Source organism: Erinaceus europaeus, chromosome 10 (assembly GCF_950295315.1).
Source record: "Erinaceus europaeus chromosome 10, mEriEur2.1, whole genome shotgun sequence".
In the NCBI taxonomy this organism is placed as follows: domain Eukaryota; kingdom Metazoa; phylum Chordata; class Mammalia; order Eulipotyphla; family Erinaceidae; genus Erinaceus; species Erinaceus europaeus.
The window spans coordinates 96,390,625-96,415,059 of NC_080171.1; the positions used below are offsets into that span (position 1 = coordinate 96,390,625).

At 46.4% G+C, this 24,435-nt stretch overlaps 1 protein-coding gene across 1 annotated transcript; it reads left to right on the top strand.

Annotated features, from left to right (window-relative positions):
- Positions 1–295: 295 nt before the first annotated feature.
- ADGRD2 (adhesion G protein-coupled receptor D2) lies at positions 296–24,079 on the top strand. The gene is given in 8 exon segments (XM_060200795.1): positions 296–360; positions 639–864; positions 1,617–1,816; positions 1,818–1,974; positions 1,976–2,106; positions 3,314–3,453; positions 22,882–22,951; positions 23,989–24,079. Coding segments are annotated over 8 exon segments (1,080 nt in total).
- The last annotated feature ends 356 nt before the right edge of the window (positions 24,080–24,435 follow it).

Consider the following 24,435-nt stretch of genomic DNA (forward strand, 5'->3'; position numbering starts at 1 on the left):
TGCACCACGTATGCTTAACCCACTGCACTACCGCCTGACTCCCCAGACTGAATGATTTTGTAGGCCACATACAACCAGCAGGCTGGATGCTCTCAACCCCTGCTTCAAATACTACACAATCACTACTGTACCACTTGTTTATTCCTCACAGAGGGAAAACAAGTTCAAGGCAGTAAAGAGACACTCTGGGCTGATCTGCCATGCACCTCACTGGAGTACACAGTAAGCATTCCTAGCTGTATACATGGGTGTGGGAACCTGACCCAAGTGAGGAACCCTCAGGTCACAGGTTGGTATGAGGGTTCCCTTCAGAGAGGCTCTCCTCTCCCCTCAACCTACTGACGAGCCTCTGGTAGTATGGTACACTGTCCTGTGTACAGAGGAGGAGAAGAATGCTATTTACCTGCGTATACCAGAATCTGGGCTGAAAGCCTCACTGCTGTCCATCTTATTCTTGTCACTTCTACAGATGGCAAAACAGGCTGGGCACAAGGACAGACCAATTAAGTTAGAGGGTCTAACCATGCCTCAACCTCATCCAGCCCAAATGACTCCAAGCCTTGCCCCTGATCCTCCCCCCCCCCCAGAGTCTGATGATTTCACCCCACTCTCACATCATGTGTCTTCTCCCTCTGCAGCCCTAGTGGCCCCAGGTCAGGTGGTGGAGACCATGGATGGAGGTTTTCAGGGCATCGGCTGAGCTCGTGGCATGCCCAAAAGGCTTGTGAACAGCAATTTAGTCATACGGCACTGGAGCCCTTGGATAGCTTACTGACTCCACAGTTGCTCAACCCCATCTGGGTGGGCCAAAGAGAGGCCCTTCTGTGGAGACTCCCACCCCAGTGCCGTGAGTTTGGGCCTAGGGTTTGTGAAGTGGATGTGGAAGATTTGATCCTCCTCTAGAGATGGGTACCCACAGTGCAGTCCCTTTGGAGTGAGCTAAGGAGGTCCCTGTTGCATCTCCAGGGTCCCTTGTACTGACATGAGTGCTTTCATTTCTTTTTCTTTCTTCTTTTAATTTTTTATTGTCACCAAGGTTGTTGTTGGGTCTTGGTGCCTGCACAATGAATCCACCACTCCTGGTGGCCTTTATTTTTTAGCACCCTCCTACACTTTTTATAAAAACAGAAATTGAGAGGGAGATTGATAAAGAGAGAAAGTCAAAGAGCCACCTGAGGGGCCAGGTGGTGAAGCACTTGGTTAAGCGTATAGGACCCGTGTTCAAGCCCTTGGTTCCCACCTGTAGGGGAAAGCTTTAAGAGTGGTGAAGTAGAGCTGCAGGTGTCTCTCTGTGTCTCTTCCCCTCTCTATCTCCCCCTCCCTTCTCAATTTCTGTCTCTAGCCAATAATAAATAAATAAATAAATAGAGACACCTGCAGCACTGCTTCATCGCTTATTAGATCCCCCCCCCCGAAGGTGGGGGGTTGGGGCTTGAACCTCAGTACTTCCCACACAGTCATGTATGCGCCTTTCTGGGTGCGCTCCGTTTCTCCCTTTCCAACTGAGGAAGTCAATTCCAGAGGCCAGGAGCGGCCTGCAGCAGCGCCAAAAGGGGGGTGGTGGGGAAGGGTGACATGCGCAGTAAGGGACACTGAGGTCCCGCCTGCCCCCGCAGGTGCGAGAGCACCCGCAGGCTCTGACCGCGTGTGCGCAAGTGCAGTGGGACCCGGCCTCGCCCCACGCGGCGGTGCTCTTCTCCCAGGCGGTGTCTACACCGGCCAATGCGCTGCAGCTGCGAGCCTTTGCCGAGCCGGGCGGCGTCGTACAGGCCACGCTAGTGGTGCGCAGCCACCATGCACCCTTCCTCCCCGCCTTCCCGGGACGGCCGCAGGCACCGCGTGTGCTGCACAGGGAGCAGCTTGAAGCTGGGCGTTGTTCGCCGACGCGAGGCGGCGCGAGGGGAAGAGGGGGTGGGCGCCGACCATCGGGTGCCCCCTGGTGGCATCCTCCCTAGCGGCATCCAAGATCTGGACGCCCATCGCCCCCCAAGGCGGCTTCTCGCGGCCTGACGCCTTCAGCGGCATCCTCACCCACTTTAATTTGTGGGCCCGGGGTGCTGAGCCCCGCGCAGTCTCCTCCTTCGCTGGCACCTCGGCGCCCTGGACGTCATGCCCTTGCTGTCGTCCTCGGCGCAGGTGCACCGCCTCTGCCCACCCCGCCCCACCGTGCGGCTAAACGCCTGGTCCCGGTGCCTCCATAGGCCCCTTCCCATCTTGTCCACCCGGCCACGCCCAGCTCTGACCGCCTCAGGCTTCCGCCCAGTCCCTGTAACCCCTTGCTCCTGCCAAGCTGGCTGCAACTCCACCCTCCCATGGTCTCATCCTCCCCACAGTATGGTGTTCTTAGGGCCGGAGGCAGAAGGTGGATCTGGGGATCACTAGAGAGTTCAGCCTTAGGTTGAGGAGATAGCATACCGGTTATGCAAAAAGCCTTTCAGGCTTAAGGCTCCAAAGCTTTCATGTTCAATACCCAGTACCACCATAAGCTAGAATTGATCAGTGCTCTGGTATAAAAACAAAACAAAATTTAAAAAGGCCCTCCAGGGGCCAGGTGGTGGCTCACCTGGTTGAGCACTCACACTACAGTGCGCAATAACCCAGGTTCAAGCCCCTGGTCCCCACCTGCAGGGGGAAAGCTTCACAAATGGTGAAGCAGGGCTGCAAATGTCTGTCTCTGTCCCTCTCTATTTCCCCCACCCCTCAATTTCTCTCTGTTTCTGTCCAATAATAAGTAAATAAATAAACTTTTTTTTTTTAATTTTAAAAAGGGGAATCACGCTGTAGTGCAGCGGTTAAGCCCAGGTGGCGCAAAGCACAAGGACAAGTGTAAAGATCCAGGTTCCAACCTCCAGCTCCCCACCTGCAGGGGAGTCGCTTCACAAGCAGTGAAGCAGGTCTGCAGGTGTCTTTCACTCCCCCTCTGTCTTCCCTTCTCTCCATTTCTCTGTCCTATCCAACAACAACAACAACATCAATCATAACTACAACAATAAAACAAGGGCAACAAAAGGGAATAAATAATAAATATTTTTTAAAAATTTAAAATAAAAAAGCCTTCCATTATAGAGCCAGGTGGTGGCGCACCTGGTTAAATGCATGCATTACAATGTTCAAGGACCCAGGTTCACCCTGGTTCCCACCTGAAGGGGGAAAGCTTTACAAGAGTTGAAGCAGGGCTGCAAGTGTCTCTGTATCTCCCTTTCTACCTCTCTCCCTTCCCTCTCAATTTCTTTCTGCCTCTATCCAATAATAAATAAATAATTTTTAAAAAGAGGGAAAGAGTTCAGCCTTGACACCTCCCCTACTTGGCCAGTGCCCTCAGAAGAAGGCCCTTCGTGCCTTTGTGGGACCTGGGGCCAGGCACCAAGAGCTCTTCGCTGTGTCTGCAGTTGCTACCCTTTCTCTGCTACCAGACAAGTGCTTCCTGCCCAGGATCTGCTGAAGAGAAGCTGGGTATGGAGCAGTGTGGGCTGGGGGGGGGGGGGGGGGCGCAGGGAGGAACTGAGCAGTTGGCATAGCCTTAGAATACAGAATCTTCTCAAAGGAGCTCATGCAACACCACCATGCCAGTGAGCCCACCACCCACATCCCTCACACCTGGGTTATATATGGGGCCTGGGTTCAGATACCTGTCCCCAGTCTTGCTCACAGGGATTCTCTGCTCTTACACAGATCACTCATTCTTCTCCCTGTCTTTGTATGCCTTGTGCCTCTTCTCCATGGACCTGCCAGCAAACTCCTATATATCCTTCAGAACCCTGCTTGAATGTTGAATGTCAGCAACTCTAGGGAGCCTTCCTGGTTTTAGCTCTCTCCTAACATTTCCTCTCTCCTGTTAACCTGGTGTCTTAAACATGGTTTTCGTTGCACTGGTGGTTATTACATATCTCTAGTAAACACTCCCTGAGTGGCAGGGCTATTTCTGAGCTAAGTCTGATCTCAGGGCCAAGTCAGCAGTAGAATGAATGGCCAGGGGTTCGTTTAGGGTGGGGTTTCAGGAAAGTGTGTCCTGGTGAGCAGTGGTTTCAGGTTGCTCACTGGTTTAGGTGCTGTGCCCCAGTGAATCCTCTGAGCTCTATGACCTCCTCCCCTTGGACTTGAAGAACCCACGCTTAGAGTGGACACACTGTTGGGAATCTCTGAGCAGGAAGGTTGGCTTCATTTAGAAGGGCGAGGCAAGGGGAGGCTGACATGGAAGGCTATAGTTCACTATGCCCAAGGGGCCCAGCCACATCCATATTCCTGCCAGTGAATTGAGGCAGCTTCTCAATTAGGTGAGGTGCTGGGGCCCTGAGGGTCAGAGACAAGAGCACTAAGGAGACTTATCGTCATTGCCACCCCCCAGCAGTGGACTGTTAGACTAGGGCAAAAGGCTAAGGTTAAGCACATGGACCAAGCTTAGCTGGAAGTCTGTCTCCACCACTTACTAAAAGTGTGATGGGTGCAAGGTAACCTAACCTCCAATAGTCTCAGTTTCCCATTCTGTACAGTGGGCAGAATGTAGTTTTAGGGATTCAGGTGGTAGCACAGCAGGTTAAGCGCAGGTGGCACAAAGCGCAAGGACCGGCATAAGGATCCCGGTTCCAGCCCCCGGCTCCCCACCTGCAGGGGAGTCGTTTTACAGGCATTGAAGCAGGTCTGTGGGGGTCTATCTTTCTCTCCCCCTTCTCTCTCCATTTCTCTCTGTACTATCCAAGAATCACGACAACAATAATAACTACAACAATAAAACAACAAGGGCAACAAAAGAGAATAAATAAATAAATATTTTTAAAAATCAGAAGGAAACAAACTTTTAAAAAAAATGGGAGCCGGGCGGTAGCACAGAAGGTTAAGCGCAGGTGGCGCAAAGCCCAAGGACCAGCATAAGGATCCCATTTCGAGCCCCTGGCTCCCCACCTGCAGGGGAGTCGCTTCACAGGCGGTGAAGCAGGTCTGCAGGTGTCTGTCTTTCTCTTCCCCTCTTCTATCCATTTCTCTCTGTCCTATCCAACAACGACATCAATAACAACAACAATAAAACAATAAGAGCAACAAAAGAAAATAAATATAAAAAAATATTTTTTAAATGTAGTCTGAGGGGACACCCCATGGTACTGGTTCAGTTGCTGAGCAGTTTCCTGGGCTGCCTCTTGCTCTGCCAGGCCTCTCTGGATTGACTGGTTCACAGCTGGTTCAGCTCAACTATTCCAGCATGCCCTGGGGGCGAGGAGCTAGCCTAGAACCCCAAACACCTGATAGCATGGAAGAGACAAGCAGAGTGCAGAGGTGAGTGTGGCCCAGAACCAAAATCCCTGCAACCCTACACACACACACACACACACACACACACAATACACACTTCTGGGGTGTTGGTGGGTATAGGACTCCACCCATCTGAGCTTCTGGCTTCAATGTGGGGACCCAAGGAAGGAGATCCTGAGGCAAGAGCGTCACCCAGGTGCCCTGATACCCAAAACAAAGCTTTTCCTGATGTTCCTTTTGACACAGAACGTCCTCTCCTCCCCAGAGACTCAGACGGCTCCAATGACTAGGCATGATGTTCCCCCTGATAGCCAATAGCTGCTGATGAACACTCCCTTTCTCCAGGCAGGTTCCTAAGTACTGGCATGGGCTGAGCCATCATCTCCTCTGAAGTGTGGGAAGAAACTGGGGAAGTGAACACAGCTGTGACTTTCTACAACACCAGGCCCAGGTACTGGGAAGTGCTTCTGGCAATCAGCTTCCCCAGTGCTGTGTTGTGCCTGGTTTGGTCTCTCTCCACTCCACCCCCAGTACGTTCATTGCAAAAGTAAAAGCAAAATCTAAAAATGCTCAAGCAAAGACTTACCCACAGTCACCACATTATCTTTTTTTTTAATATTTATTTTATTTATCTATTCCCTTTTGTTTCCCTTGTTGTTTTATTGTTGTAGTTATTATTGTTGTTGTCATTGTTGGATAGGACAGAGAGAAATGGAGAGAGGAGGGGAAGACAGGAGGAGAGAAAGACAGACACCTGCAGACCTGCTTCACCGTCTGTGAAGCGACTCCCCTGCAGGTGGGGAGCCGGGGGTTCGAACCGGGATCCTTATGCCAGTCCTTGTGCTTTGCGCCACCTGCGCTTAACCCGCTGCGCTACAGCCCGACTCCCCACATCATCTTTAAGGAAACAGCGAAGTCATGTGTTGTACTTCCTTTATGCTGGCTGCCTTAAATAGATGCATTTAATCCTGCATTCACCCTAGGTGAATGATGGGCTTGGGATAGGGACTAAGATTGGGTCCAGCTCGTAAGTGTCAAAGTTGGGACTTGATTCTAGGTCTGAGGAATTCAAACCTTCATGGTTTCTGGAGCCAAGGGATGACTCACCTGGTAGAGTGCACATTTCCACCATGCATGGGGTCCTAGGTTCAAGTCCCCAACCACCATGTGTGAGAACCATGCAAAGGGGAAGCTTCAGGAGCTTCTCTCTCTGACTTGATCCCTCTCTGTTTCACCCTTTCTTTGGATTAAAGAAAAAAAAAAAAGTGGATGGGGGAAGTCTACTGGAAGCAGTGCAATCATGCAGGCTCAAAGCCCTGATGGCAAAAATAAAAAGATCCTCAGATCAAATCAATGGGGTTTACAGCTAACAGTATTTATATACTTTTCCCAGATTTGGGAGCTATTCTCTTCCCTGATCCAGTTTTCTGGTCCTTTTTCCAACTATGACACCATCCCCCCAGACAATAACTTAAGTCACTTGCATATTAGATGTCAGGTGCAAGCAAAAGCTAGTAAAGTCATGGGCCCCTTGGAATATACCTAAAATAGACCTACTAGCTTTTTCCAAAACGGAGACCCCCAAATCTTCATCTGCTATATTCCAGCCTTTCGGTTCATGATTAGTCAACAATTTGCTCTGCTTTATATTTTAACTGTTTTTCAGCCACCAGGTTCCAGATGCTATCATGATGCCAACATGACTTCCCTGGCCAGATGACCGCACCCATGTGTCCTGGAGCCCCACCTCCCCAGTTCCCTACCCCACTATGGAAAGAGAGTGAAAGGCTGGGAGTGTAGATTCATCTGTCAATGCCCATGTTCAGCGGGGAAGCAGTTACAGAAGCCAGACCTTCCACCTTCTGCATCCCACAATGATCCTGGGTCCATACTCCCAGAGGGATAAAGAATGGGGAAAAAAAAAAGACAAAAGATGGTGGCAAAGTTGTGGAATAACTAGAAATCTCTACACTGGCAATGTAAATGGCCCTGTTGCACTGAAAGACCTATTTGCGGTCTTTAAAAGTTAACATCCACTTACCATACAACCCAAAAGTTCACTTCTAGGAATTGCCAAGTAGAAAGAAATCACATGTCCACAAAGAGATTTGTATGTGATACTTATAAACAATAGCTTGTCCAAACTGTAACAGCTCAAAACGCCATCAAGGGAGGGGATGGGATACGGAGTTCTGGTGGTGGGAATTGTGTGGAGTAGTGCCCTTCTTATCCTATGGTCTTGTCAATATTTCCATTTTATAAATAAAAATAAAAATAATGAAACTCATGGTTCCCACTGGAATATATAGGGTGGTATGCAGAGGCCTCCACTGCAGCAGGTTTCATAAGAGTTAAATAACTCAAACGGACTCAAACGGAGCTGCAGTAGATAGCTTAATGGTTATGCAAAAAGACTCATGCCTGAGACTCTAAAGTCCCAGGTTCAATCCCCTGCACCATCATAAGCCAAAGCTGAGCATTGCTCTGGCAAAATTAATGAATTAAAATGCTACTTTAAAACCCATGTAATTATACCATGGCATTGACAGCTGGAGTTGCATAAGGAGTGAAGTCATTTGCTATAAACCAACACAGCAAGATCACCAAGACACGCTGTCTAATCTCCATTTCCAGATACAGTTTGATGAGGTTTAGCCAGAGAAGGCCTGACCATTCCCAGATCCCTAAGGCCCCTTCATCCTACCATCTTAGTTGTCTCCACTCTTACCCCAGGTGAGATCTACCTGTGTCTATAGATTCCCTCTGCCATTTCTAAATTGAATCAGACGTGCTTCTTTCCGATTTCTTTTGCTCAGATGGTGTTTTATGAATCACCCCTATTGTTGGCTGTCTCAGTAATTCACTCCTCCTTACTGACCTATAGAATTCCATCACAGAGCTGTACCACCTTTTGTTTTTCCATTTACCTTACCTGTTGATGGCATTTTGAGCTCTTACAGTTTGGACAAGCTATTGTTTATAAGTATCACATACAAATCTCTTTGTGGACATGTGATTTCTTTCTACTTGGCAACTCCTAGAAGTGAACTTTTGGGTTGTATGGTAAGTGGATGTTAACTTTTAAAGACCACAAATAGGTCTTTCAGTGCAACAGGGCCATTTACATTGCCAGTGTAGAGATTTCTAGTTATTCCACAACTTTGCCACCATCTTTTGTCTTTTTTTTTTTTTTTTGTCTTCAAAGTTATCACTGGGGCTCAGTGCCTGCACTACAAATCCACTGCTCCTGGAGGCTATCTTTTCCCTTTTGTTGCCTTTGTTGTTTATCGTTGTTGTTATTGCTTTCGTTGTTGCTGGATATGACAGAGAGAAATCAAGAGAGGAAGGAAAGACAGTGAGGGGGAGAGAAAGACACATGCAGACCTGCTTCACCACTTGTGAAGAGACCCCCCTGGAGGTAGAGAACCAGGGGCTCAAACTGGGATCCTTACACCAGTCTTTGCACTTCTCATCATGTACTCTTAACCTGTTGTGCTACTGTTGGGAACCCCATTTTTGTCTTTTTAATGTGGTACATTTTAATAATGACATATCAACAATTTGTTGAAGTTCTAAGTTGCAGTTCTTTGAAAAGCAATTATTTTGAGCATCTTTAATGAGTTTAGTAGGTCTTCCTTAGACAAATCTATATGCAAATCTTCCCTCAATTTATTTTATTTTCTAAATTTCTTTAAAACATATTTTATTTTAATGAGAAAGAGATACAGAGAAAGAGAGAGACACACCATAGTACTGCTCAGCTCTGGCATATGGTAGTGTGGGGAATTGAACCTGGGACTTTGGAGCCCCAGGCATAGAAGTCTTTTTGCATAACCATCATGCTGGTTTCCCACCCCCTAATTTTAAAATTATTTGTTTTGGTATTAACTTTTTTTGGTGGAAAATATTGTTAATGGAACAGTAGATAAAAATTAGAGAGAAAGGGGAGTCGGGCGGTGGCACAGTGGGTTAAGCGCACGTGGCGCAAAGCAAAGCGCAGGGACCGGCGTAAGGATCCCAGTTCGAGCCCCCGGCTCCCCACCTGCAGGGGAGTCGCTTCACAGGCGGTGAAGCAGGTCTGCAGGTGTCTATCTTTCTCTCCTCCTCTCTGTCTTCCCCTCCTCTCTCCATTTCTCTCTGTCCTATCCAACAACAAAGCAACGTCAACAATGGCAATAATAACCGCAACGAGGCTGCAACAACTAGGGCAACAAAAAGGGGGAAAAAAGGCCTCCAGGAGCGGTGGATTCATGGTGCAGGCACCGAGCCCAGCAATAACCCTGGAGGGAAAAAAAAAATTAGAGAGAAAGAAAGGAGCAAGTAGATAAGAAATATGTACTTCTTTTCTTTCTTTTTTAAAAAATTTTTAATGTTTATTTATTTATTCCCTTTTGTTGCCCTTGTTGTTTTATTGTTGTCATCATTGTTAGGTAGGACAGAGAGAAATGGAGAGAGGTGCAGGGAGGTTGTGGGGATGTGGTGGAGCCTGGTAGGGCTTGATCTGAGAGGTAAGTTCATCTGGTAAGTCTCTCTCTCTACAGAGGGGTTGAGCAAAAAGGGGGACACATAAACCTCAAAAGGTTGGCGGCCATGTGAGTCTTCCCTCCCCCACAAAAACATCCTGCATCTTCCCACCTGAGCCCGACATTCCTTAAAAGACATTAAGCCAGCTCCACGCTACATTCCCTGATACTATGGCTCGTCCCTTTATTATCTACATATCAGTCTTCTGCTTTGTCTTACAAATGACTAAAGGTCTCCTTCCTAATTCCCCACAGGGTATTGCTAATCCTGCCAGTTGAACCCCTAGCAACAGTTGCTGGGGAGGTCCATACCATTCCCAGTCCCCTTTGCCTTTCTCCACCCCTTTCCTAACCATGTGTGGTATTGTGAAGCCACTTCTAGTTCTGTTTTGTCTCTTCCATGTCCCGACCTGGGGGAGGGCGGGCGTGTAGACCAGGAGGCTGACGCTGGCCATTGTGGTTTGTGCCATGTGGCTTAACCAGGTGTGCTAGCACTGGACTCTGGGGCACTCGAATGAATATAGATTTGTATTGCTTTGCCTCCACAAGCTTAGTTCCTGGCTCATCTCTCCCTCTCGTGACAGTAGCCCGACAGAGAGGAGGGGAAGACAGAGAGGAGGAGAGAAAGACCTGAAGACCTGCTTCACCACTTGTGAGGGGCCTCCCCAGCAGGTGGGGAGCTGGGGGCTTGAACCAGGATCCTTACACCTGTCCTTGCACTTTGACCATCTTTGTTTAACCTGCTGCACTATCACCCAACTCCCTTTTTAAATTTTTTATTAACTTTTTAAAAATTTGTTAGATAGAGACAGCCAGAAGTCAAGAGGGAAAGGGGTGATAGAGAGAAAGAGAGACACCTGCAACACTGCTTCAGGACTTGCAAATCTTTCTCTCTGTAGGTGGAGACTGGGGGCTCAAACCTGGGTCCTTGTGCATTGTAAGATGTGCACTTAACCAGGTGCACCACCACCCTGTCACAGAAATATGTACTTTATATATATATATATATATATATATATATATATATATATATATATATATATATTTTTCCCCCCTTTTGTTGTCCTTATTGTTTATCGTCATTGCTGTTGTTATTGTTGTCATTGTTGTTGGATAAGACAGAGAGAAATGAAGAGAGGAGGGGAAGACAGAGGGAGAGAGAAAGACAGACACCTACAAACCTGCTTCACCACCTGTGAAGCGAACCCTCTGCAGATGGGGAGCTGGGGTCTCAAACTGGGAATCTGATGCCAATCTGTGCGCTTTGCACCATGTGCATTTAACCCGCTGTGCCACCATCCAGTTCCATAGAAATATGTACTTCTAAGTCATTCTTCTTTTTTTTTTAATTTATTTATTTCCCTTTTGTTGCCCTTGTTGTTTTTATTGTTGTCGTAGTTATTATTGTTGTTATTATTGATGTCGTCGTTGTTGGATAGAACAGAGAGAAATGGAGAGAGGGGAAGACAGAGAGGGGGAGAGAAAGATAAGACACCTGCAGACCTGCTTCGCCACCTGTGAAGCGATTCCCCTGCAGGTGGGGAGCCGGGGCTCAAACCGGGATCCTTACGCTGGTCCTTGTGCTTTGCACCACATGTGCTTAGCCTGCTGTGCTACCTCCCGACTCCCTCTAAGTCATTCTTCTAAAGAGAAACTGCCTTTGTTATTGCCTTTTTTTAAAATTGTTTTTCATTTATTTATTCTCTTTTGTTGCCCCTGTTGTTTTATTGTTGTAGTTATTATTGTTGTTGTCATTTTTGGGTAGAAGAGAAATGGAGAGAGGAGGTGAAGACAGAGAGGGAGAGAAAGATAGACACCTGCAGACCTGCTTCATCGCCTGTGAAGCGAATCCCCTTCAGGTGGGGAACCGGGGGCTCGAGCCTGGATCCTTACACCAGTCCTTGTGCTTTGCACCACCTGTGCTTAACCCACTTCGCTACTGCCCGACTCCCATATTATTGACTTTTGAGAGTACAAGTTCTTTATCAGACACAGGCTTTTTAAAATATATTTTTCCTAGTCTATGCATCATCTTCTCAGTTTTCTTAATACACTATCTTTCAAAATTAAGTATTTAATTATGATGAGTATACATATACATATACATATACATAGAGAGAGAGAGAGAATGGTTATACAAAAAGATTTTCATGCTTGAGGCTCCAAAGACCCAGGTTCAATCTCCTGTACCACTATAAGCCAGACTTGAGTCGTGCTCTGGTAAAAGTAGATAAATTAAATAAATAAAAATTTGATGATGATAAGATCCAATTTACCCATTTTTTTTCTTGCACAGTTCATATTTTTCTCAGATAAAAAATCTTCGTCTACCTCAAGGTCGCAAAAATATTTCCAAAGGATTTTGTCTTTTAGCTTTTACATTTACATCAATGATTTATTTCAAGTTTATATCCATGTGTTATGTCAGCTGAGGATCTAAGTTCATTCCTTTCCATATAGACATAAATGTTTTAACACTATTTGTTGAAAAGATTACTTGTTCTCCCATTGAATGATTTTGTCACCTTGCTGTAAACCAACTGTCCATGTATGAGTGAGTTTATTTCTGAGCTTTTTATTCCTATCTATTGTCTGTATGTATCTCGTGTCAACCCCATACCGTCTGAATTCAGATATCACTATGGTGATCCTTGAAATCAGGTAGTTTAAATTCTTCAACATTGTCCTTTTTTAAAAACTGTGTAACTATTCTAGATTCTTTAGCATTGCCACATAAATTTTATAATCATCTTGTCAATGTTTTTTGGGGAAAAAAACTTCTAGAATTTTATTTGGTGTTGTATTAAATTTCCCAAACTAAATGGCATCCCTTAATCCCTTAAACTGGCATCCTTAGAAAGTTATCTGCAAGTGAAGACTGTCTTTGTTTCCTCTCTTCCAGTCCACATCTTTCCCTTTCTTCTACCTCTGTGGAGTGACTAGGACTAGGTCAGAGTTGAGTGGGAGTGCTGAGAGCAGATATTCTTGTCTTACTCCCCACCTCTGGGAAAGTGTTCAGTCTCATAGCTATTTGATGTTAACTGGGAGATTTTTGTGGATGTCCCTTCTCAAATTGAGTTTCTTTTCCCTCCAGTTTTGCTGAGAATTGTTTCTTCACATTGATATGATTATGCTTTTATATCTTTTTTATTTTATTTTATTTTATTATTTTATATCTTTTATTCTGTTAATATAGTAAATGGCATTGATTAATTCTGTTTTTAGGATTTAAAATTTTTATTAGTAATTTAATATTAATTTACAAGATTGTAAGATAACAGGGGTATAATTCTATACATCTTCCACCACCAGAGTTCTGTGTCTGATCCCCTCCATTGGAAACTTCCCTTTTGTTTACCCCTCTGGGAGTATGGACCAAAATTCTTTATGGGGAGCAGAAAGTGGAAGGTCTGGCTTCTGTAATTGCTTCTCTGCTGAACAAGGGCATTGGCAGGTCAATCCAGACCCCCAGCCTGTTTCTATCTTTCCCTAGTCGGGCAAAGCTCTGGAGAGGTGAGGTTCCAGGAAGCATTGGTGAGGTCATTTGTCCAGAGAAGTCAGGATGGATTCATAGTAGCCTCTGAAACTTGGTGGCTGAAATGCAGTAAGGTGGAAAGCAAGACAAAATGTTTAATAAACGGGAACCTTAAAATGGTAATAAAGCAGATGAAAGTGAGAACCTTAGGGTAGAAGGAAACTAGGAAGTCTATTTTAAGGATGTTCCTAGGAGACTATGTCTTAATAATCTTTGCTTGAGATTGATAACTGACGTGTGAATGGACTAGAAATATTGTCTGGGAAGATGGTGTCAGAGTTGAGAGTAGAACTAGGAAGCAGGATTAGGGCAGAGAGTTACTCACAAACTTGAAGGAAATATACAAATTCAATTAACTGTTTACCACAAGGATCTAGCCCTGGGCCCATATCTATTCATATTTAGCACTAGAGTCTGTACAACCTCCAAATCCCTGTCAGACTGAGCTTACCGTCCATAATCACAGCTGGGAACATTCTAGGCTGCACTCACTTAAGAACCAGTCTTCCTCAAGTGGCAGAGTAAGATGACCCAGTCTCCCTTCGGAGAGTGCAGCAGTCCCTACAGTTCATAGTGAGGGTAAGGTTCTGAAGAAGCCTACAAAAGGTCTTATGATGACATTTTTTTTTTTTTTCCTCCAGTGTTATTGCTGGGCTCGGTGCCTGCACCATGAATCCACCGCTCCTGGAGGCCATTTTTTTCCCTTTTTGTTGCCCTAGTTGTTGCAGCCTCGTTGCGGTTATTATTGCCATTGTTGACGTTGCTTTGTTGTTGGATAGGACAGAGAGAAATATTTGGAGAGAGGAGGGGAAGACAGAGAGAGAGGGGAGAGAAAGACACCTGCAGACCTGCTTCACCACCCGTGAAGCGACTCCCCTGCAGGTGGGGAGCCGGAGGCTCGAACCGGGATCCTTACGCCGGTCCCTGCGCTTTGCGCCACGTGCACTTAACCCACTGCGCCACCGCCCGACTCCCTTATGATGACATTTTTAATGGGTGTGACCAGTGATGGTAGAGAGAGGGATCTAGGGCAGGGGTAGATAGCATAATGGTTATGCAAAGTGACTCTCATGCCTGAGGCTCCAAAGTCCCAGGTTCAATCCCCTGCACCACCATAAGCCAAAGCCGAGCAGTGCTCTGGTAAAGAGAAAGAGAGGGAGAGAGAAAGAGAGAGAGAGAGATCTATTAGAGGTCTAAGCACATATTATCTATGGGGGAATTCAGGGACGCCCTGTCTAGGATCCTGGGTGATGGGGTGGCCTGATGAATGGGATCTGACCTCAGGTTAGGGAGTAAATAGACCTAGGATTTTAGTGGGGTCTTAGACTCAAGTTTTTCTGTATTTACTTGTGTGATGATTCTAATCACACAAGTAAATGCAGTAAAAGTAAAAGGTTGTCACAGGGATACTCATTGTCCTTTACTTGATATGTAGCTTTTGCCAGTATGACTCTTGTCTAGTTGTATAGTGTTTCTTCTAGAGCTTATCAAGGGGTAACACTAATGCTGATGCTCTGTGAGAAAAGACTAAAAAATATGGAAGAACATATCTTACTTCCTTTTCTATAGTTAATTGATAGAGTGATTGAGGGAAGTGAAATAAGAAATAGGAAAGGAAGGTGTCTAAGCTTAAGTAATAAATACAATTGGAGACATCATGATGCCTAAAATGCCAGGTTTATTAGGCCTAAGTCTAATCATAGGGCTATTAAGCACTTTTACTTCTGAGGTATATGATTGCCCCTTGCTTATGGATATATGTACCTAGTGCCCTTGGCCCTAGTCTTTATCTAGTATCTGTATTTAGTGTTTAGTATTTAGTATCTGTAACTAGTATTTAGTATCTGTATTTAGTATCTGTAACTGTGTTAGAGAACATCCCAACTGAAATGCAACTACGTAGTTCTATATGTTAAGGAAGATCTCACCACATTAGAGGAGTTGGAAGGTTGACATTTCACACTATGTGTCTCTGGAGACAATTCGCAGTCACAAGTCAGTAGCAGCATGACATGGCTTGGCACACTTGGTAGCATTGATTTAGTTGAAGACTTTGTTTTTTGCCACCAGGGGGGAAAAAAACTGAAGTTCAATGCCTCAAGACAATTCCTCTGCTCTTGGCAGCCATTTTATTTTTCCTTTTTTTTTTTTTTTCCTAATAGAGAAATCGAGAGAGCAGAGCAGAGAGAATGTGTGACAGAGAAAAGGAGAGACACCTGCAGCACTGCTTCACCACTCATGAAGTTTTCCCCCTGCAGGTAGGGCCTGGAGGCTTGAACCCAGGTCCTCATGCATAGTAACACATGATCTCTACCTAGTGCACCACTACCCAGCCCAGCAATAATTAACTTTCAAATGCTAACTCAACCATGGATTCTTGGGATATACTCCACTTGCTTATGGTATAATATCCTTTGTGTAAAGTGTGAGATACAGCTGGACCATATTTTATTAAGGGTTTTGTGTTTATGTTTATGAATACATGTTTTGTAGTTTTCTTAAAATATCTTCCTCTTACCTAGGTATTTGAGTAATCTTGAATTACTGAAGTGAATTGGAAAATTATCTCTTGGGGGCCAGATGTTGGCACACCTGGTTGAATGCACATGTTATAATGCACAAAGACCCAGTTTCAAGCCCCTGGTCCCCACCTGCAGGAGGTAGCTTCATAATCAGTAGAGCAGGGCTGCATGTGTCTCTTTCCCTCTCAGTTTCTGTCTTTAAAATAAGTATTAAAAATATTTTTTAAAAAGGAGAAAAAATTGTTGCCTTATCTGTTTACTGAAAGAGTTTTATGGGGCTGGTCTTGATTCTTAAATGTTTAACAGACTTCAACAATGAAGTTTTTGTGACCTAATGTTGACTTTACAATGTGATTTGAGAGCATCCATTATAAATCTTTGATTGTTAGAAGACTATTTTGTTGTTTTAGTTCTTCATAAGGTGGCTTCTAGTAATTTGTGCCTTTCAAGGACTTTATCCATTTCATCTAGGCAGTCATATTTCTAGGAAAAAGTTATTCATACTATTCACTTATCTTTTGTTTTTCCTCCAGGGTAATCTCTGGGTCTCGGTGCCTGCACTACGAATCAACTACTCCTAGAGGCCATTTTCTCCATTTTGTTGTTGTTGTCATTGTGCTGTTATTGTTATTATTATTGTCATTGTTGTTGTTGGATAGGACAGAAAGAAATTGAGAGAGATGGGGAAGACAGAGAGGAGGAGAAAAAAATAGACACCTGCAGACACAATCCCTCTGCAGTTGGGGAGCCAGGGGCTTGTACTGGGATCCTTACGGCTGGCTGTCCTTGTGCTTTGCGCCATGTGCTTTTAACCCGGTGCGCTACCGCCTGGTCCCCCCTTCACTTACCTTTTTAACATCTGTAGTGATGATCTATAGTTATGTTTGTGTTTTTGTTGTGTATTGGTCCAAATTTTCCAACTTTGTTTCTGTTTTCGACCTGTAGAGACTGCATTTTCAGATGAGCTAGCTGATTTGAAAAAGCACATCAAGGGCCAGAAGCTGGTTGAATGGTTAAATTCATGCCTTGCTTGTGAAGCCATTAGCTTGAGCCCTACAAAATGTATATTTACAGTGATGAAGCAGATTCTCATCTCTCTAATAAATAAATATATATATTAAAATGGAAAATTAGGGACTGGGCAGTGGTAAAGTCCAGTAAAGCACAGATTAGTTACTATCCATTAGGACTAGGTTTGAGTTCCAATCTCCACCCGCAAAAGAGAAGCTTCAAAAAGCTTCAAAAGTGGTGGAGCAGTGCTGGAGCTGTCTATCTTTCTCTCTCCCCTTCTCCCCCTCTCTGCTTCTCTCTGTCTTTATCAGGGGGGAAAAAGGAAAAGCAAATGGCTGCCAGGAGTGGTGGTGCAGTCATACAGGCATCAAGCCCTAATTACTACCCTGGTGGCAGAAAAAAAAAAAACTAATGGAAAAAATAAATAAAAGTATTGGAGAAAACTCATAGACTTGCATGTCTAAGGCTCCTGGTTCAATCTCTGGTTCTGATGAATGTGCTTTGATTTTTTTCTCTCCTCTCTCTTTCATATGACTCTACAACATACAAAATATTTTTCCAAAGTAACAGCAAATTTATAAAATATGGGAAAGCATAAAGATATAATCTTCTTACTCAGAGACAGCCACTGTGATCATTTTGTCATTGTTGTTGTTGTTATTTTGGTATATATCCGTTCATCCTTTTTCAGGGGATGTAATTTTCTCGTGTGTGTGTGTGTGTGTGTGTGTGTGTGTGTGTGTGTGTGTGTGTGTGTGTGTGCGTGTGTGTGTGTCCTGGTATGTATATATCCAATTATTTTTTCCTTTTACAAGATCAAAGACCTTGTTTTTTCAGCTAAACCATGGAAACATTTGTGTTTATATTTTCATGTTCCCTGCAGGTGGTTTCTGCATTGTCACAGTCACAGATCTCCCTTTGTCACCCTGGCCTCTTCCACTTGCTGTTGATCCTAGCGTGTGTAGGCCTTGACTAGAAACAGGCCACAACCAGAACCACCACCTACCTTCCAGGGCTTGGTCCCAAATGAATGTGAGCCTCCCTTGCCATGAATTCAGAGTATCTGCAGGTTTTTCCTAATACAATTAACCTTGCCTAACCCCGCAAAGATTTTCACTTACCTTTTGATTCAGGGGACTGTTGACTAGGGATGTGGTCAGGTATAGGATCACTGAACACAAATCATTTTGTGACTTTTGAGCAAGCAGCTGCATCCGGTGAGGTAGCAACCCCAGACAAGTGTATGGTAGGTTATCTGCTCTTTGAACCTCAAAGAGCAGATTTATACTTGTCTCTTAAGCTGCTGTGAAGGTCAGCCACAACAGGCTGGGAGACAGCTCGCCCAGTAGGGAGGATGCCCGGCGCCATTTGGGAGCACCAACAGACCTGGGGGAGTTCCACAGACGGTGACACAGTGCTCTAGCATCTCTCCCTTTCTCTCTGTCTCTTACTCTCTTGCTGTCTCTTTTTATTCCTCTCATTATACGTCTATCTTTATATGTATACCTAGAAGAAGAAGAATAGAAAATCAGCCTAGGAGTGGTGGGATCACATAGGCATGAAACTTCAACATTGAGAAAGAGAGAAAAACAAAAACTGAAAATCAGCCACAATGAAGGCATCACTACTTAATGACATCTTATAAAATTGTATTGTCGTCCTTGTTCAGTTACAGAAGAACTAATACTTATTGAGCATGTGCAAGCTGAGACCTGATCAGGGTTAGATTAGCCATATTTGATTCTGGATCTTTCACCTGTGTGTGTGTGTGTGCGTGTGTGTGTGTGTGTGTGTGTGTGTGTGTGTATGTGTTATCTGTGTGTGTTTTACAATTTATAGACCCTCTTTTCTTTTACATAAATGTGCTCATACTCTGTGGGATGCAGTTTTTTTTCTGTTACTGAGAAATGTAGCTTGGAGCTCTCCCCCTGTCAGTGAGAGACCTGGCTTTTCACCTTATAGGTATACAACATCACAACGGGAGAATTATGTGATTTGACCACTCCCCGATGGGTGGGCAATCGACTTGTTCCCAACATACAAATATCACACGGATCAGTGACTTGAAAGCCTACTCTCCCCACCCTCCTGTCCCCAGCCATGGCGCATGCAACCTCAGTGTCCCCGTGCATCCTTTTCATCTCTCGTTTCTCATGTCCCTCCCAACACACCCACCTGACCCCCCATACCTGTCCATGTCCATCCCATCTCAAGAATCTTTCTGTCCTTCTGTTCTATCCTTCTCTCCCCAGCCTAGATACAGGGGGCTCCTGGAACACCAACAGGCTGTTCTGTGCCTACCCTGTACCAAGACTTTCATGCTTGCTTCTGCAAGCACACCACCAACTTTACTGTCCTGTTGCAGGTGTTCAATATCCAGGTGAGCAGGTGAGTGTGTGTGTCGGGGGGTTGATTTAGCATCATCTTAAAAGATGTGGAGAAGCCATTACAGAAGCCAGACCTACCACCTTCTGTACCCCACAATGATCCTGGGCCTATGCTCCCAAAGGGATAAAGAATAGGAAAGCTATCAAGGGAGGGGATTGGATATGGAGCTCTGGGGGTGGGCATTGTGTGGAAATGTAGCCCTTTTGTCCTGTAGTCTTGTCAATATCTCCATTTTATAAAATAAATAAATAAATAAATAAAGTTAAACAAGTGTTGAGCAAAACATCCTCCCAAGCAGAAGCCCAGTCTGGATTGGCAAGGAGGCTGGAAACATTCTGAAATTCTGATGTACCTGGAAGCTTCGCATGCAGAGCCTAGGTGTGGAAGCAGATAGAAGGCAGGGTGGAGATAGGCCCTGTCATACAGGGCTTGGAATGCCAGGCCCAGGCACTGGTGTTTCTTTCCACAGAAAAGAGGAAGTGTTGTATTTGAGTGTGCCACCTGGTGATGAGAAAGGGAGTTGCAGGTCCAACGTAAACAGGAGGGTGCAGAGGGGAGAGATGGTAGAGAAGCTAAGGAGGCTACACTGAGGGGTGGAGCCTGGCCTAGGATAAGACCTAAGCATCTCCTCTCTGGGGGACGTGGGTGACTAGCAGGTGTGGGGTGGACACGGGCCTGAGGGGTCATAAGGTCATGATTGCTCTTTGAAGCAGAAATGGTTTCATCAGGAGGCAGGAAGCAGGTATGTAAAACCATGGCTAGCATGAGTTCAGAAGTGAGCCCAGCCAAGAGAGGCCTCTGAGAGGTCCCAGCATTTACAGACCAAAGGGGAGGGCACCCACAATCCAGGAAAAGACCATAAGAAGGTGGCCTGCTGGAGTCAGAGAGACTGTGTGGTCCCTTACTGAGATGGAGCTGAGTCTCAGAAATGCTGGGGTTACTGAATGTGTTAGGGAACACACTAAAAGAATGTGCTATTTTTCCTAGAAGATCAGAATATGGTGTGTGTGTATCTGAAGAAGACTCCTAGGGTCTTGCACACGTAGCATACTGCTGCTAAGTGGCCTCCCTCCAACTGATTTTTTTTTCTAGTCTTTATTTTAGAGAGAGGGAGAGAGGGAGCCAGGCGGTGGCACACCTGGTTAAGCACACACATTATAGTGCACAAGGACCCAGGTTCAAGCCCTCAGTCCCCACCTGCATGAGGATAGCTTCATGAGTAGTGAAGCAGGGCTGCAGGTGTCTCTCTGTCTCTTTCCCTTTCTATCTCCCACTCCCCCTCTCAATTTCCCTACTCAGACACTGTAAAGGACATAGACTGAGGTCCAGGGAACTCTGCTACTGTAAAGTCTGGGGGGTGGCTTAGAAATGGATCCAAAGGGAGCTGGGCAGTAGTGCAGCAGGTTAAGCGCATGTGGTGCAAAATGCAGTGACCAGAATAAGGATCCTGGTTCAAACCCCCGGCTCCCCACCTGCAGGGGGTTATCTTCACAGGTGGTGAAGCAGGTCTGCAGGTGTCTGTCTTTCTCTCCCCCTCTCTGTCTTCCCCTCCTCTCTCCATTTCTCTCTGTCCTCTCCAACAACAATAACAATAATAATAGTAACAACAACAACAATGATAAACAACAAGGACAACAAAAGGGAAAAAATGGCCTCCAGGAGCAGTGGAGTCATAGTGCAGGCACTGAGCCCCGTGATAACCCTGAAGGCAAAAAAAGAAAAAAAGAAATGGATCTAAAATGGATCCTTGGGGGCAGGAGGTAACTCAACAAGTTGTGTGCACACTTTACCATGTGCCAAGACCCAGGTTCAAGTCCCTACACGACACGAAGCTCCACCCACAGAATAAATTTCACAAATGGTGGGGCGGTGCTGTGGTGACTCTCAACTCTCCCTTTCTGCCTCTCACCCTTAATCTAGGAAAAAGGGGGAGTGGGAAAAGAGTCCAAAAGAGCATGAAATTGCAGGCACAAAACCCCAGGGAAACTCTAGCAAAGAAGGAAAGGAAGGAGGAGTTGGGCGGTAGCACAGCGGGTTAAGCGCACATGGGCCAAGCGCAAGGATCCTGGTTTGAGTTCCTGGCTCCCCACTTGGAGAGGGGGGGTCACTTCATAGGCAGTGAAGCAGGTCTGCAAGTGTCTATCTTTCCCCCTCTCTGTCTTCCCTTCCTCTCTCCATTTCTCTCTGTCCTATCTAACAACGATGACGTCAACAACAAATTAATAACTACAACAATAATAAAAAAACAAGGGCAACAAAAGGGAAAATAAATAATTTTTTTAAGAGATGGAAAAGAAGGAGGGCAGGAGGGAGGAAGTAGAAGGAGAGGAAAGAAGAAGAAAATAAGGAAAAGGCTCCTTTGATCCCTGCCACCACCACCCAGGAACAAGGTCCCCTATGCCCAGCCCAGAGGCTAGGCTTGCCCTGGGTCTCCATGGGTTTCTTGATAGGGCCTGGGGCTTCTCAATGACAGGTCTAGGGTACTGAGATGGGGCACAGGTTAAATGATTTCAAGATGAGAGGAGAAGTTCCACTCCCAGCTCCTTCACCTGCTATGTGCCCTTGGGCAAAACACCTTCCTTCTCTGGACTTTAGTTTTCTTATCATTGACATAAATTCTTAGGGTCTCTGACAATAAGGTTCCCATCCAGGATAGGGCAACAGAGAGAGAATTTTCTTTTTTCTTTTTTTTTAATATTTATTTCTTTATTCCATTTTGTTGCCCTTGTTTTATTGTTGTAGTTATTATTGTTGTCGTCATTGTTGGATAGGACAGAGAGAAATGGAGAGAGGAGGGGAAGACAGAGGGGGGAAAGAAAAATAGACACCTGCAGACCTGCTTCACCACCTGTGAAGCGACTCCCCTCCAGGTGGGGAGCCAGCGGTTCAAACCGGGATCCTTACGCCAGTCCTTGCACTCTGTGCCCCCTTCCGCTTAAACCGCTGCACTACCACCTGACTCCGAGAGATAATTTTCTTTCTTTTTTTTAATATTTATTTTATTTATTTATTCCCTTTTGTTGCCCTTGTTGTTTTATTGTTGTAGTTATTGTTGTTGTCGTTGTTGGATAGGACAGGGAGAAATGGAGAGAGGGAGGGGAAGACAGAGAGGAGGAGAGAAAGATAGACACCTGCAGACCTGCTTCACCGCCTGTGAAGCGACTCCCCTGCAGGTGGGGAGCCGGGGTTCGAACCGGGATCCTTATGCCTGTCCTTGTGCTTTGCACCACCTGCGCTTAGCCCGCTGCACTACAGCCTGACTCCCGAGAGATAATTTTCTTTCACAGTCTCCCAAAAGTTCACCAACAGGCATGTTTTCTACTAATTAGGAATCTCTAGTCCCAGAATCCCCACAGCTTCCTCATCCATTGCAGGACCCAAAAGACCAGTGAAGCTGGGGCAGGGGTAGGTCAAGAAACTAGTGAGCCCATCAGGGTGGGAGAAAGAACAGGGCCTGGGCTAGGATGGGGAAGGGATTTCCCTTGGGGACCCAAAGGACCTCATGTCTCAATTACCATGCTGTGGGGCTGGTAAATGCCAAGGCCACTGAGGGCAGAGAGGGGTGTCACCATTCAGGTACCTAAAGGCTTCCAGTAGTAGGGAAATAGAAGTGTGTGTGTGTGGGGGGGGTCCCCTGATGCACTTCCTTTGCTCACAGGCTGTGGAGCTGATGGCATTGAAGACTTCGAGTACGGCTCTCCACGTTCGGGACTCCCCTTGACTCCACAGTACACGCACATTTCCTGGGCCCCACCCTACCTGACAGGACAAGAGCTAAGAAGCAGCCACATATAAGCTCCCACAAGGAGAGTGCAAACCTATGCTGGGGGAGGGGGTCATCACCTTCCCCACCTCCCAGGCCTCGCCTCCACTGCCTCCTCTGCCATCAGGGGCAGAAGACACACTCCTCCAAGGCTTTGGCTCCCCAGAGGGACACTGGACAGCTGATGGGGGATGGCGGAGGCCCTGCCTAAGGAAAGGACTAATCCTGGGCAGCTCCCCCTGGCCCATGGAAGGACCTGCCCTCTGACATCCTTGGGAGGGCCAGGCTGAGGTTGCCCCACCCCAAACCAGGAGGCTGTCTTTTCTTTAAGATGTAGTTATTTAGGAGGCCAATGTGATGGCACACTTTACCAAGAGCAAGGACCTGGGTTCAGCCACCCAACCCCCACCTGCAGGGGGGAAGCTTCACATGTGGTGAAGCACTGCTGCAGGTATCTGTATCTCCCCTCCTCTCTCGAGTTCTTTGAGAGAGAGAAATTTACATGGACGCAAAAAAGTGAGAGAGCGGCCCAGAGCAGCACTAGCACATGCAGTGTCAGATATGGGACTCAGGATCTCAGATTTGAAAAGTCCAAGACTCTGGCCACTGCAACAAAACACAGGATTTCTCCCATCCAAGAGTCCCTTCTACAGCACTTTTACTGGAGCGAGACTCTGCTTACCCTTGGCACTAGCTGGCTCCTCAAAACAGGCTCCCTGAGGGAATGGGGGTGCTGCCGCATCCACTGTGCAAATGGGGAAACTAAGAAACAGAAACTTAGGGCTGGGATCAGAAACCCCAAAGTTGGGAACCATAGGCATTCATGTCTGAATAGCCTCAGGACCCCAGCTAACCTTCACACCCAAGTGGCTTCCTAGTCCCCTGGAGCCTCCACTACCTCTTCTGCAAAATGGGCTTGCGGGCGCCCCCTGCCGGCCAGCGGGGAGATTCGCGGTGCCTGAGCCTGCCGGCACTCTCTCCTGGTCCCTTCCGCCCCCGCAGGCGCAGCGCATCTCCAGGAACAAGAGAACCGCTGCGGTGTGAGCGCTTCAGTGTCAGCGCCTTTGTCTCCGCTGAATGGGTGCGTTGCTAAGGCTGCTCGTAGCAACCGAGCCTCTTCCACCTGAACCGGCTCGGCCCTCCCCTGACCCCCAACCACCGATCCTCATGCCCTAGCCCCCTAGTCCATTGCTCTGACCTGAGTACAGGGTTGGGGAGGGTGGGGGTGGGGGCTTAAAGGCAGTGTTATGCTTTCAGGTACCTGTTCCCCCTGGGGCATGCCGGTGTCCCTAGAATGGAGAAACTGAGGCTGCCCAGGGTCCCCCTAGGTCACCCTGGCCTCCTAAAGTCTTCCCCCACCCAGCCTCAATTCTCAGATTCCCCACCCCACCCCAATCTGGGGATTTATGGGGTTCCCCACCAGCCCAATCCTTAAGGTACACTTTTCTC